A 15,874-nucleotide genomic window follows, 5' to 3' on the forward strand; every position below is an offset into this window, starting at 1 on the left:
AACCATAACGGTTATGCGGTTTAAGTAAACAATCCATGGTATTTGCGAGGGAGCTCATGTACGTGACAACAACACGATCAAGTGGGGTCTGAAACCTTTTACTTCATCAATCGCAAATTTCATTGCTCCAGTACTGCATTGCCGCTGCTCAGATCCCTGTATGTCCAAAAGAACCGAGGAAAGAAATCAAGGTATGGTCTAATAACAGTGGTATAGCTATTATTTACACAGAAACGGCATGCATAAGAAGTTTACCAGTGTAGCTACAATATTGCTCTCCTGCATGGCCCAGCCCCTCAGTGGGTTCAAAAGGTTGCAAGCTTGTACTACAGAGTGCTTGCTTGGTAATCAGTACCAGCAAAAGGAACAGGCAGTGTTCATGCTCAGTGGTTTGTCCAGACTTTCAGAGATGGTTGGGCACACCTTTCACCCCATGCGACTAAATTATAACTAGCACACAATGCCTTAGTAGCTAGACTTTACATAGCTACACATTTGCTTTTAAAAAGTGCATAACGTAGCTAGCTAATAATACGCTATGCTGCTGTATTCTAGAAGCCATAACAACAACATTAGAACTGATTTATTACACTTCTCTTTCAACTCATCTGTGTTTGTATACAGCTCTCTTTATGCTACAACTAACCTTTTGAAACAATGATATGGCTCATTCAGCCACCAATAACTATTCATCTCATACTGAACTCATTGAATTGCCTGACGCCATCACTTTAAGTGACTCAGCCGCCAACAAAGTAGTCCATGCTGTTACTCACAGCTTGCACTGATGATATGTGCTCGTCAGTGGCAGGGCCTGAGCTTGATGCTGCTTCATGGCAGTGGTTTTCATCACCTCCATTTATTTCACTTTCATCTGTACGTTGCCGATTGTGGTGCTTTACATCAGTTGATCACTATCCTACTAGGGACCTGCAAAATTATTATAGCTAGCCAAGAAGTCAAAAACTTAACACTAACACTCTGTTGAATGTAGAAAAAAGCCCAGTAAAAGTCCCAGCACAAACTGAATGCAGAATAAAACTCCCATGCAGACTATTATGTAATTTGTTTATCAAATTCATGACTAGGTGTCTCACCCAGTAGACACCTGTGTACGGGTCTCTTGCCAGAAAAATCCCATGCAGACTCTATGTAATTTCTTTATCAATTTCATGACTAGGTGTCTTACCCAGTAGACACCTGTGTACAGGTCTTTTGCCAGAACAAAAACCTTGCATATACTTTACAAAATATCAAAGCATTCTCCGAATGCCATTGTCTAAACTTCAGGAGGCATGCATGGTGCTTCAATCACTGTGGCTTACAAATGTCTATAGCCTTAGTTTCTCTTGTCTCACAAGTGGAAGATGCAGAGTGATGAGTTGGCTTCGTTGTTGTCTTGGCTTCTCCTTATAGCACTCTGCTGTTATGTACATTAGGGACTCTTGTTCTTTCTCTAGTCATACCTCATGTTCCAGTTTCAGTCAACCTAGCACTGATGGGGGGAGGGATATTTCAGGGCTGTCTAAATCCTACTTTTCTCTTCTATCCTTTGTTCTGTTAGTCCTGTTTATTAAAAAGTTATCTAAACTGATTTAGACAGTGATGATTTTTTTGCCATGTGCATCATGTACTTTGCCAATTCCAGTCACACAGTATAATCATCAGAAATCATCACTAGTGTGTACAGATGTCAGTCACTATGAGGGGTGAAACACTTTCGGTAATTGATTTGAAAATCTTTTTTTAATTTGAAACCTGATTTGTGATTTGAAATCTGTTATGTGATTTGAAAAGTTCACATGCGTTTGCAGCAGTGTGATTTGTGAAGATTTCTGAAGGACAATGGTTCACTAATTTAGTATCACTGTCTAGCTTTCAATCAGTTCCACTTATTTATGTGGGTGTAAATCACTAGTTATTGTTAGAGGTGTCATACCCCACATGTCATTATGGTTTAGGAAGATAAATGTATTCATTAGGAAGCTTACCAGTGAGTAATTTTAGTACTAAGTAAGAGATTCAATCAGGAAGTCACTATTGCTTGCAGTGACCAGAGCATCATGAAACATAGTCTAAAGCAGTTATTGCACACATCTGAGTACCTGTACTACTTAGAATGGTAAATAATCAGGTCTCTAAAATCATGCAGATATACTCAGATTTGTGCAATAACCTATACTTACTGAATACTCTCTTCAAATTCGATAGAGTGATCATTGTGTAATTTGGATAACTGGGCACCACTTGTAGTTACTTACGACTAGACATTGGGTTACCTGCAGTTCGAATCCTGGGGTTGAAGGGATTTTTTTCCTTACTTTGGCCCCTTTTCTGTTACACCTTTCCAGCTATAAGTCATTAAGTCTAAGTCCTTGAAATTAGGTTAGGTAATCCTAAGGCTGCAGCACATGTTGCTGTAGACCTTCAGTGCTGGTTACTGTAATTAAAATTAAAAAAATAAATAAATACTATGTGTACAATTCTTCCCGTAGAATTCTTAATGGCATTGAGGAAAGCTACTGAAAACCTATCATGTCCTGTGTGCTATCAGCTATTTAGAAGCCCCAAGTATCTGCCCTGCTATCACTCTTATTGTGAAGATTGTCTGAACAAAATACAGAAGGATTCCAAGATCATTTGTCCTGAGTGCAGAAAACAAGCAGTGCTTCCATCTGGGGGAGTTAAAGAATTGCCAAATAACTTTCTGATCACCCGTCTGGTGGAGGAGTTGGTACTCAATCAGAAAGTCAAAGGTGAAGTGCAGGCTAAGTGTGACAAGTGTGATGAAGATGACCCTGTAGTAGTATATTGTCTTGAATGCAGCTTGTTCTTTTGTAATATTTGTAATCAAGCTCACATACGTGACAGGGAGTCTCGTGGCCATGAAGTAGTTCCACTAACTGAACTGAGGTACAAAAGGGATTTGCATGTTCAGCCTAAGCCAAAAGTTCCATTATGCTCAAAAGATAATATAGAACTAATACTATACTGTGAAACTTGTGAGGAACTGATATGTACATACTGTGCAATGAAGGAACACAGCCAGCATGAGCACAATCGTGTCAGTGAAGTGATTACGAAGCACCACAGTCATTTAAAACAGGTCACTGCTCCACTTGATAAAATGATCAGTGATCTCACTGTCACAGATGGAAACATTTGCCAACTGGACAAAAACACAACAGAACATGGTGAAGAAGTGACCAAACAAGTTGATCAACATTACGATGAAGTCATTAAAAAGATAGAAGAGCAACGAGAAGAAGTAAAGCAACACATCAGAGACACTGTGTCAAGAAATAAGAAAACTGTACAATCCCGTTTGGAGGAAGTTCAAAGTTCCCGAGCAGAAGTGATGAGCATGAAAACATTAGTAGAAGTTGTGGAGAAAAGCTCTCACCAAGAAGTGCTTTCAGCAAAGAAGCAAGTGATCAGTCGCATGCTTGAATTAAGTGAGGAGTGTGAAAGGTTAAATATTCAACCCATACAACTAGCTGCCATAGAGTTTGTACCTACCACAAACCCACTTCCTTGTTTCGGTCAAATCTATACAAACGCCCACCCGCATACTTCTGAGGTGCAAAACCTTCCAGAGTATACATTTGCAGGAAAAACAGTGGACTTCACAATCATAACCAAGGATGCTAAAGGCAATTGTTGCTCTGCTAGTGAGTGTACAATATCTGTTCTACTAGAGTCCTCTGCACAAATCCAAGACAACAACGATGGTAGTTATATTGCTTCATTTGTGCCACAACAGGTAGGAAAGACTCAACTATCTGTCTCTCTCAATGGGCAACAGATTAAAGAAAGTCCTTACAATATTATCGTGAGCAAAAATTACACAGCACTGAAGAAGCCAAGCAGGGTATTAAGCAGAAACGATGGTGTGGGCAACCCTTGGGGAATAGCATTTGGTAAAGATGGCATGTGGGCTGTAACTAACTTTTCCGATCACTGTGTTTACATTTTTGATCATCAAGACCAGTTGATCAAAACATTTGGTACTAATGGTGGCTTTAGTGGGCAGTTTGAGTACCCAGTGGGTGTTTCATTTGATGGTGACAATCATTTGCATGTTGCAGACCTCTACAATCACAGGGTACAGAAGTTTGACATTAATGGTACTTACTTACTCCAGTATGGAGGAAGAGGAACTGAAGACGGTCGAATAGCTAGTCCACGTGGTATAGTAGCTTGTGGAGATAGGATTTACGTTGCTGAAGATGGAAATGGTCGCATTTCTGTGTTCCAGTGCCTTGATGGTGAATTTTGTTTTACCATTGGTAAAGGCCAGCTAGGTAATCCCTATGATGTAGCTGTTTGCAATAATCAGTTGCTAGTTGCTGACTACAGTCACAATTGTATATATGTCTTCATGCTTAATGGTAATTTTGTACACACTCTTGGTACACAAGGAAATGGTATAGGACAGTTGAACAATCCGTGGAGTATTACAACTGATATTAATGGCTTTGTCTTGATAGCTGAATTTGGAAATCACCGAGTGTCAGTCTTTGACAAGTTTGGGAATTGTATCCATTGCTTTAGTACTTCATCAGATGGTCGTCACTTCAATGGTCCATATGGAATAGCTCTAAGTCCTAATAGTAATATTTATGTTTGTGATGGCAACAGCCAAAAAATAGATGTATTCTCCAATTTTTAAACTATCTTACATTACTAAGTTTGTATGCACCTCTTGCCAATGCACTGTTTATGTAGTTTATTTTCTGTACAAAATGTCTGTACTAGCACTTTAACCCTTTTTGACGCAAAGCACACAATATTATGTTAAATATTACATTCTGATGTTTTGTAATGCATTTGCACAATGTAATTGTACCTATACCTGCAATTTTACATCTTATAAGTCATGACTATCGCTACGTACATTACTTATTTGCACTGCATGTGCAGTATTTGTATTAAATCATTTCATGGAAGGTCATACTGGTATTTAGATACTGTAAATAGGATGGTTTGAACTTTGTAGAAATCAGTCTATATGTGCATGTTTGCACACTGTTTGATCTTCAGCACTCTGGCATTCACATAGGCAACTGCAGTGTGACTTGTTTTCCCTTCCATGTCCAGGTTATTGTGGCCACTATAGAGCTGCCATCCTGAATTAATTATAAGTATGGACACAGCCAACTGCAACCAACATAATAGTGTTACTTGTATGATCATTCCTTTCCCAATTATATGTATATAAATCTCTTGATCAATTATTAAGCTTTGATGCTGAGCTAATTGTCAGCCTGTTAATGTTTGGAAGATATGGGATTTCAGCCTCATAAGCAAGTGTGAATGCACAAATAGTACACTAGGGGGAGAGGTGAGATCATATGAATGCCTAAAAAATAATGCTGTCAAAATTTTAATCAATTGCAAGTGTTTAATTTAAAAGTAGATTAAATTTATTTTAATCTGACAAGTGAATGTGATACTCTCAATAGCACCTTGGCATATTTATATTGAAATACGTCAAGTGATATCAAATATATAATAAAAATGTATTACACTTGTTTGTCAAGGTCCCTCAACAAAAATCTGTAATACTAAATCTGTAATACTATAATCTGATTGGTTACAATAGTGTGATGTGCTTCTATTGGAAGTACATGTCTGACATGTTATCATAGTGATAGATGCCCCATAGCATAGTAACAAAACGGTTGCTTAGCAATGGTTGCTAGTAGTGTGATTGATATTTTGTAACCATTATTGTTTTGAATTTCTGTTGCTTAGTAACAGTCGCTATGGTTGTTGGATGATTTGTAATGGGACATGTACAGATGCATGGCTGTGGTATTCAGGATTAATAGATCTCACATTGTAAACAGGAAGGAAATGGTGCTTGGCTTTGCCTCGCACTATTTTACTCCTTCCTGCATGTTTACAGTGCTCGCACATGAATACCACAGCCATTCATCCTATTATTATATATATATATATATATATATATATATATATATATATATATAAGTTGGTTAGTAATCTGAACATAGTTCATAAGGCTCCTGTAAACTGCTACCAGCATTAAAAGGATGAATCTATTAACCGATGGCACTGCGTAGTTAGTGCATGCATACGACACTTGTACGCTTTGTGCTAGGTACACTATAAAGGCTGAAAATTATGGATGGCCCCTAACAATTTTACTTACTGAGATAATAGTAAATCTTTGTAATCTATATCAGCCATACGCAACCTTGTGAAAAGGTATCAAATGAATTAGTTGGGGAAGGGATAAAATTACTGAGCACCACATGACAACATGTAAAACTGCTGACAAGAGTGCTATGACATTATGGTTGCCACTTTTCAAGACTATATAGTCTTTACTTTAGGTTTGTCCATCACAGAAATTTTAGCTGTTGTTTTAGACTTTGAAACTTTACAAAACGTATTGTCAGATGGAAGGCGATCACTGGTGCTTACTTTGAAGTGCGTATAGTCACTTTGCTTTAATTGGCAATTGTACACAACAATTTTATGATGGCCTTGTAACCAACTCATGCATGAATAAACCACTTCAAAGTTGGCATAACAATAATATAATGCCACCTTAGGTGTGACACCTCAACTTCAGTTGTTTATACCTTTATTATCAACTGCAAACTGTTTACCTTTTACTTACTTAAGATAGCCACTTGTCTAGGGTATTTATCATTGCATTGTGAAGTGTACAGTATATAGATAAAATACAATTTGTTCATCACAAGTAAAAGCAAAAATCACAAACCCTAAAGTTACTCTCAGTATATGCACAAGCAACTGTATTTTCAGACAGTCTTTTTTTACCTTAAAAATGTATGGGAGCCTTATAAAAATTGCCTTTAAAAAACACACTGTGTATCTACTTATTTGATTTAATTATAATGCACAAAGAACTCAATCATGAGTGTGTAAATGTGTATGTGTGTAATTTAGTCTGAAAGTCATCAACATTTTCAAGAGCAACAGTAGCTATAGCAATAAAATTTAGCACAAAGAGTACTCACCATATGCTTGTAAACATTTTTGAGAATAACATGGATGATCGACTGGCTATGGACAGAAACATTTCTGATTTCAATGAAATTTATTTTCTTACACTACATTATAATGAAACTATTCATCGTGCTCTGGTGCCTGGAGGTGTACCTGTTGTTTTGTAGCCAGTCGGTGCATGTCGTAATGATGGTAAGAGGCCAGATGGCATGTCATTGATTCCTTGGTCGTGGGGCTTACCCTTGCTCTGGGACTTCACCTGTTTAGACACCCTGGCCCCATCTAATTTATCTTCTTCTGCAAGTGATGCCAGCCGGCTGGTAAACTCTGCAGAGTCAGCTAAGTTCAGAAAGTATTCTTCTCTGATTCCATTATTTCACTTCTCCCCTCTATGTGTTGAGACCCTGGGTGCTTGGGGATCATATACAAGCTCATTAGTGAGGCGGATAGGTTTCCAGGTAATGGAACAGTCTGGTGATAATAGGGCCACCCAATTTTTAATTCAGAAGGTTGCTATTGATGTTTAACGTGGCAATGCTGCTTCTGTAATGGCAACAATTCCATCATCACAGGATTGGGCAGAGTTTGCCTCTTTGCCCACTGTTTGAGTGTGAAGACCTTTTCTTGTATTATTGATTATAGTATCTTTCATATTAAAAAAAACAACAACAAAAAACTATATTTAGCACACAAATTCAAAAACACATACATACACACACAACATGATATATACATGTGAAACCAGATTTGTGAAAAGGTACTTCTTCAACACATTTTACATGCTGGTAAACAAAATATTATAACAGTTGATTCCTTGTACTGATTAAGTTGCTCTTTGTATCAAAAAGTAGTCAGATACTGTAGTTATACTCATGGAAAAATTCAGATAAAAAAAAATGTTATGGGGCTTCATATAGTTAAAAACAAAGGGTCAAATTTTGTAAGAATATATACCATTCCAAAATCTGGTTATATACAATTATGCATCATGTACTACATAGCTATACACAATGTGAATATATATATATATATATATATATAATCTATTCAAAGTTGATTTTCAAAACTACTTGACAATTAAGAGCCTTTCTCTTTATATTAATGGCTTCACAGTAGCTGAGTATTTCCTCAGTTTTGTCAGGATATTTTGGAAGGCCTAAAACTGATAGAGTTAAATTATGCTGCAGAGCATCTAGTATTAATGGAATGCTTTTCTCATGGTATTTAATTGGATTCTTGTACATTTCTAGTCTTTGTAGACACTTGTTATCTTGCACCATAGCAGCAAGAGTTTCACAAACATCATCTGTGATGTTATTACTACTAATTTCAAGTTGCTTTAAGCGACTACTGCTTTTCCTTAAAGCGCTAAAAATAAGTATGGCTGCGTTAGATGATAATTTATTAAAGCGTATATACAACATTTCCAGCTTGGAATGTGGATTACTCAAAATAGTGGAAAAGTGTTCTGTTTCACCAACAAAGTCATTATAACTAGCCCACAGTATTTTCACCTTACAATTGATAACAATTTCACTGATCAATTTGTCTGATGAAGCACCAAGAATATTTTTAGTGAAGATAATTTCCTTAATAATTACATTACTATTGGCAAGTGCCTGATGCAGTATACGGATTCCGTGATACTGTATACGACAGAGAAATACATCAAGTTTTTCCCAAGTTTTAATAGAAGATTGAGTCAACAAAACAGTCACAGAGTGTAGATCATTAATTTCTGGCACCCTTCCACCATTGGTAAGAAGAATTTTCCTACTAGCAAAAATTTTCTCAATTATTTCACACATTTGATCATCTTTGGACTCTTTAAAGCATCGAAACAAGTGTATAGCCTTCAAATGATCACCCAGAAACTTGTTGTCTATAACTTCCTTTCGGTCTGTACCACACAAAAATTTCTTGAAAGAACGCCGCTGTCCCTTAGTGATTGCCACGTAAAACATGAACATGTTAGAGTGCATTTCATCCCAGAATTTTTCTTTTAACAAAATGTACTCTTCGTGCTGAGGAAGGCTAGCAACATGATTAGCTGCTAAAAACTCTTGAATTGATAAGTGTAGAAAATTAAATGTTTTAGTTGTGTGTGAAATGCTGAAGTGTTCTATAGCTTGCATCAAGCCGAAACAGTTGATAGCTCCAGGTATAGTTTCCATTTCAGGACAGAATGATTTTATTTCATCCAAAGTGAAAATCAATTGGTTTTTTCCTAAAGCATAAAGTGACAGCTTAGCCAGTTGCTTCACAAATTTGCAATATGGTTCTGGGAGATTACGTAGCTCAGTAATATCCTGGTTAATAGAAACCCCATTCCTTTTAAGGTTCCAACAAAGAGCAAGACAAATAAAATAGCTGTACATAGTAGTGGAACTATCTGGCAACAGACAATCTTCATTTTTGTACAAAGATAGTATAACAGACATGTTAAAAGGAATAAAACAAAGACTTCTGATAGCCAAATGATTTTTAAAATATTGATTGAGTTCCATGATCTTATGCGGCTCCTCCTTTAATGCATGTTTAATAAACTGCTCTTGTTCCTTCTCTGTAAAGCCCAAAATTTCAACTCTGAGTGTTGCTAATTGTTGACGCAGATAATATGAAACATGTGGACGAGATGATACTATTATTCCACAGTTGGGAAGTACCCTACGCCTTAGTATATCCATAATAAAATTGTTTTGTTGTTTAGCTGGAAATTCATCATATCCATCCAGGAGAAAAACTATTTTTTTACCACTGTCTTTGAAAAAGAATTCAGTTATAACATCAATATCAGCACTCTTAATGCTGCCTCTACACTCATATTGAAACAGATCTTTAAGGGATGTTACTCGCAGCAAATTAGGATCTCTTAAGCAAAGTAGCAACACTAACTTATACTTTGGTAACAACTGTAGGTTACTCCATCTATTCGCAATTTCTGCCAATAAAACAGACTTTCCTATACCAGGAGCACCTTCAATCAAAATCGTTTGACCGCTGCAAGTAGTCTCTAATGGAACCAGTATATCTGATATATCTTTAGTAATTTTACTTGTTTCAAGAATCTTTTTCACTGGCTCATGGTTAACCTGTTCTAGGGACAACTCCTCACTAGCAACAGAATACATGTTTCTAATGCCTTCTTCTGAGTGAAGCACTTGGATAGTACCTGAATCATGTTTCAAGCTGCAATTGCCATGGTAATGTATCAATACAACTGGAGTAAATTCAGCAGGCTGTTCTAAGGGCCATGCATTTACATCAATATTGAATCTATCATGTTTGTAGATTTCCTTCACATGGTCAGAAAGCATAGATACTATATTAAAGATAAATGTACACATATCATTGCATTTAGATAGCCATGCACATGAAAATACTGAGTTGTATACAATAGATGTATAGATGCATGCCAAAAACAGCCAAGCTGTGCAAAGAAGATGTTTTATCATGTATCACCCTAATTTTGCATGCCAATATAGCAGTTACGAAACTTTCATTACATTACAGTAGTAAGTAGTGTTGTCTAGTTACAGTGAAACCTGTCTATTCCGGTCATCATAGGGACAAAATTTTCTGACCTCATTAAGGAGGTGGCTGCATTAAACAGGTCACTTTGTACACAGTTGGCACATGTGGGGATTTTTGTAATGGCCAGTTTAGACAGGTGACCTCTTTATGCAGTGACCTGATTACACAGGTTTCACTGTATTACAGTTCTAGTTCCAGTTTTGAAACCATAATCTTTAAAATTACAGTTCTAGCTCTAGTTCTGGAACCATAACCTTTATAAATACAGTTTTAGCTCTAGTTCTGGAACCATAACCTTTACAATTACAGTTCTATAGTTCCAATTCAGGAACCATGTCATTTAGAATTATTTTTCCATTTCTAGAACAATACTTATTTTAAATTAAAATGTTACTGAAAGCCCATGATGAATTATGGACACTCACTATTTAGTTATATGGTAGCCTTGCCAGATTTAACTGTTTCATGTATACATGTAGTTAATACTGTATTTATCAGCATACCACTACTTCAAGTACCTTTGGTTCTTTCTAATCGATGTTTCCCTTTCTAAATTGTGATCTGCTAACTTATTCCTTATCCCTTTGGAGGCTTCTCCACTTACAGAAAACTACCCTCAACAGGTGCTGATGAGGCAGGAATAGAAAAATATCACAAGCAACAGGTGATAATTGGGGAAAAGAATGTGTAGCATTTATCCAGTACACAATTGGGTCAAGTTGAAGCTCATCTTTGGTTGGCATATATCTAAAATCTAGCATAAAATCTATTTAGCAAATATCGTATCGTTACTAGGGGGGCAAAAAAAACTGTAAATTTAACAAGTAGGATAGGGATCGAAGTTGTGGTCTTGAAAAAAAACAAAAAAAACTGCGTAATAGGGATGGTGATTCACAATACTGCTTAATACATCAATACAAGTCAAGCAGCTTGATTTGTGTACATTGAATTTAAGATTCCTATTTCATGCAACTATTCAAATAAAAAGCCGAAATAGGAATCTTAAATTCAATGTACACAAATCAAGCTACTTGGCTTGTATTGATGTATTAAGCAGTATTGTGAATTACCATCCCTATTATTTCTTGTCTACGCAGTTTGTTTTTTTCAGAATCACAACTTCGATCCCTATTCTACTTGTTTAAATTAAAAATTTTTTTGCTCCCCTAGTTTTTGAAATTTTTCATGTCCATGCACATGGACAACACAATTTTATGGCTGGTGTGTACTCCATGCAGTAGTATAGTACTGCTGCATGGATTTGTACATACACACACTGAAAACAGCAAATCAAATTTACCATACACCAGGTGTAAATAAAATTTGACAAATTCACACTCACCAGTCTCAACAAATTAAATGTTAAATAGCAAGCAATTGCATAGACTCCACATCACTGGCTTTTGAGGTGCTTATTGACATTTGACAGATTTAATGATTAAGTTCATCAAATTTCAAAACACACAGTACAATTTTTTTTAAAATTAAGAGTATTAATTGCAAACATTAGAATAGCACATGCACTATAATTTCACAGAAATAAGTACTAAGTTCATTAATTCATAGATTTATATAATCATTTACATATACTGGAAGGCTACACTGTTTTCTTACGCAAATTCTTTCCCCCAAAGCCTTGGAGCTGCCCTTAATTTTTGATCGCGTACAAAGGGGACACACACCCTTTCGATTCAAAGGGTCACGCTATTTCTGATAGCTTACAAGGCTTGTTACATCAATTCTTGACTGATAAACGGATGTAGCAGCCCTTAGGAAAGTGCCTGGAATGCGGTTTCAGTGACGGCTATTGGCCACACACCCTTCACCGATGCAAGTTGAAGAACTCTAAAATGTTCAGAAACAAATTTCAGTGAGCAGCATTTATGATTAATGTTTAGTTTAATACATCTTGATGTGTTTTAGTCCTGTGCGTTGCTTCAAACGGCATTTTTAATGCTGCTATACGTTTGCTTTTATGGCATCGCGAGCGATGGCATCTCAAAGCCATGACCCTTGCTCTATATCTTCTAGAAAGCAAAGATTTTAATACCACACAGACCTGGATAGGAATGATTTTAAAATATGCCATATGTTTTTAGTGCTGATATCTATTTCCTGTGGGCCATAGACGTGCGAAATAAGAAGGAGAAGAATAAGAATAAAAAGATGGAGATTTGGGGAGATTTTGGAAATTTTAAAAACTCCCAAAATCACTTCCCTTGTGTTTTATATTTCCAGATCAGTCTTTACAACACCAGAGGAAGGTCTGGAAGGTTTATGAAACACATCCAAAGCCCGGAAGGTTGCTTTTGGCATGCGTTCTATTAAAGAGTTTTGAAAATTTTTGCTTCAATCCCTATTATGAACCACAATCATGGTTCATGATGACCAATTCCAGTTCCAGTATTAGTTCCAGTATTTGATAAAGTCTCTTTATAGTTCTACTTTTCCAGTTTTGAGGAAAGCAAAATTATTGTTCCAGATTTAGTTCTAGTTCTAGAATTGAAACTGGAATAAAAAACGGCTGGAACTGAAAGTATTTTAGTTCCGGTACTAAGCACTGGAACAACTATAGTAGTATAAGCTAGTGTTGCACCGATACCGATATTACTATCGGTATTTATACCGATATAGCCATATCGGTTATATCGGCTATCGGTTAAAAAAACATAGGGTAACCCGATGATTTTTGAGCGCATGCGCAATGTTGTTTATCGTGATTCGACCACGTTTTGCAGTTGTAGTTCAAGTACTAATATGCCGTGAGTAAAAGCGATAATATGGGAGTATTTTACAATTGTGGTGGGTAATGAGCACTTCGCTCGTTGTGGGACGTGTGGTGACCGGATTTCCAGGGGCGGCAAGATGCCGAAAAATTTTAACATGACGAACACAAGAGACCATCTACAAAAGAAACACCCTACGGAATACAGAGATTACGAAGAGAAAAAGAAAGTAAGAGAGTTGAAAGAACAGAAGGATAAACAATCCACTGGGAGCATGACGGGGAGAACGACAGGCCAACCTACACTGGTGGAAACGCAGGCTCGCGTAAAGCTGTGGGATATAAACGATCCTAAGGCGGAGCGCATTCATGTGAAGATAGCTGAGATGATGGCGCTAGATTATCAACCGTTATCAGTTGTTTCTGACGTGGGATTCACTCGCCTTTTACATACCATCGGGCCTAGGCACAAAATACCTAGCAGGAAGTATTTTACTGATAATGTACTGCGTAAAATCAAGGAAAACATTGACACGAAGTTATTCGAGTTGTTAAAAGACGTGGAGTTTTTGAGTCTGACTACTGATATCTGGAGTACCAGTATTGCAAATGAGTCGCTAATAAGTATGACTGCCCACTGGATTAGCAATGAATTTGAACGTACGTCAGCTGTTCTCCATGCACAAAAGATGGAAGGATCACACACTAGAGTAGCAATATGTCGAGCTTTGGAATCCATGTTGGAAAATTTCTAAAAGCAGAGTACATATGGTTGTAGCAGATAACGTTAGCAACATGAAGAGAGCTATGAAGGAGGGTCAGTTTGAAGCACAGGGATGCTTTGCCCACACATTACAATTAGTAGTGAATGATGGCGTACTATCACAACGTGCTGTTATTGATACCCTTGCAGTCTGTCGTAGTATTGTTGGGCATTTTAAACACTCTACTATAGCTTACCACAAGTTAGATCAAATTAGAGAAAGACTAGATATCAAAAAACACAAATTGCAACAGGACGAACCAATTAGGTGGAACTCTACCTTATACATGTTGCAAACAGTTTACGAGCAGAAGATGGCACTGGCAGCTTATGCTACCGAGTAGAGTTGCACCGATATGCATTTTTTCACATTTGCCGATACCGATTATTTGCCTATTCCTGTAACCGATATGCCGATATTTACCGATATTCTTCATTTCTTCAGAACAGAGGAGGAGGAGCAGAAAATCACCTAAAGTTTATGCGTATAAACTGCATTTGTAATGATAATGTAATCAATGTAATTAATTACGTGGGCGGCCGACTTTTACAATGTTTTACACAGTTTTGCTACTATCTCCTTTCATGGAAAAGGAAGCCAAGTAGTTATAAAACAGCTAATCAAACAGTGTTTTAGTGGGACTACAGACTCTTTGTGAAGAGTGATCAACTAATTGCGTGGGCGGCCGATAAATATACACAGCCTACTATAGCCTTGCAACCACATTTGTGCAAACAAACAAACTCAAATAGTTACAAAACAGTTACAACAAACCACTTACTGCTACATTCACCACCTTCTTTACTTTCACCTGTTCATTGTCGTCAACTTAACGATTGATTGTGGGTTTCGGTTAACCGGCAAGTTATTCCGCTTCGTAGCCGATACCGATACTTGTAAAATTAGCTAATATCGGTTGTTACCGATAATTCAACCGATTATCGGTGCAACTCTACTACCGAGCATGGTGGCATAACAATGCTCACTCCCAATCAAATTGACTTGACCCGAAAAATTATTGCTGCTCTTGAACCTGTCGAAGAGATCACCAAAATGATCTCTAAAGATTCAGCATCCATATCTATGCTAATTCCATTAGTAAAGATTTTAGAAAAAGCTTTTAATAAGCATGATGATGACTCGGGTATTCAAACTATGAAAGGAGAAATGTTAAAGTCTTTAGAAACCAGGTTTGATGACACTGAAGAGTCTGAGTTACTACTTATTGCCACATGTCTGGACTCGAGATTTAAAGACAAATTTTTTTCTAGGGAAGCTAAAAGGTTGGCTAGGAAATGTGTGATTAACAATGCTGTGGACCCAGATGTTGAAGTTGAGCCACAAAGTAAGAGACCCCATACTGAATCATCTACTGATTCTTCAGTTGACAATACATCAACAAGTAAGGTTTGGGAATGTTTTACAGAAATTTTACATTTTACATGACAGTGGAGCGACCACGGATACTGATGGAGGAAAGGAAGCTATGGTTGATCGATATTTATCTGAGCCATTAATTGACTATAAAACTGGCAATCCATACACTTGGTGGAATAACAACAAGCTGCGGTATCCTCTTTTGGCTAAATTAGCAAAATAATATCTCTGTTCCCCACAACTAGTGTACCATCAGAAAAGCTCTTCTCTGGAGCTGGTTTCTATATGAGGAACGTAGAAACAAGTTAATAGCTGAACATGCTGGAATGTTATTATTCATAAAAAACAATATGAACTTGTTACAAGTACAAAAATAATTAGTCTCTTACTAACTTACTGTACACCTCGTCATCTGTTTTTAATTTTTTAAACAAATACTTATAAAGTAAAAGTATTTATTAATATCGGTTAT

General features: G+C 36.9%; 2 protein-coding genes across 6 annotated transcripts in view; one reads left to right on the forward strand and one right to left on the reverse strand.

Annotated features, from left to right (window-relative positions):
- Positions 1–15,874, reverse strand: part of LOC136265727 (protein NLRC3-like) — a 64,447-nt gene that overhangs the window by 27,409 nt on the left and 21,164 nt on the right. The window contains exons 4-5 of one of the 5 annotated variants that reach the window (XR_010705712.1): positions 7,156–10,324; positions 6,714–7,059 (exon numbers count right to left, since the gene is read on the reverse strand). Coding sequence is in view for 1 of the 5 variants with exons in the window: in XM_066060632.1 (XP_065916704.1) it covers positions 8,046–10,324 (2,279 nt within the window). In the remaining 4 variants the exon portion in view is untranslated. Of the gene's footprint in view, positions 1–646; positions 1,017–6,713; positions 10,325–15,874 lie in introns of those variants that run through there. The other 4 variants (XR_010705711.1, XR_010705713.1, XR_010705710.1 and 1 more) reach the window with 4 other exon arrangements.
- On the forward strand, positions 24–4,892 carry LOC136265728 (E3 ubiquitin-protein ligase TRIM71-like). The gene is made up of 2 exons (XM_066060634.1): positions 24–191; positions 2,496–4,892. Exons 1-2 carry the CDS (start codon positions 161–163, stop codon positions 4,670–4,672), a joined length of 2,208 nt encoding a protein of 735 aa, XP_065916706.1. The 5' UTR covers positions 24–160; the 3' UTR covers positions 4,673–4,892.

Source organism: Dysidea avara, chromosome 9, assembly GCF_963678975.1.
Source record: "Dysidea avara chromosome 9, odDysAvar1.4, whole genome shotgun sequence".
Lineage (NCBI taxonomy): Eukaryota > Metazoa > Porifera > Demospongiae > Dictyoceratida > Dysideidae > Dysidea > Dysidea avara.

Bases quoted from the DNA above. Each gene is read 5' to 3' on its own strand.
- LOC136265728 (XM_066060634.1), top strand. From the start codon at position 161: ATGTCCAAAAGAACCGAGGAAAGAAATCAAG. The intron at 192-2,495 runs GTATGGTCTAAT...TTCTTCCCGTAG, and splicing joins AACCGAGGAAAGAAATCAAG to AATTCTTAATGGCATTGAGG.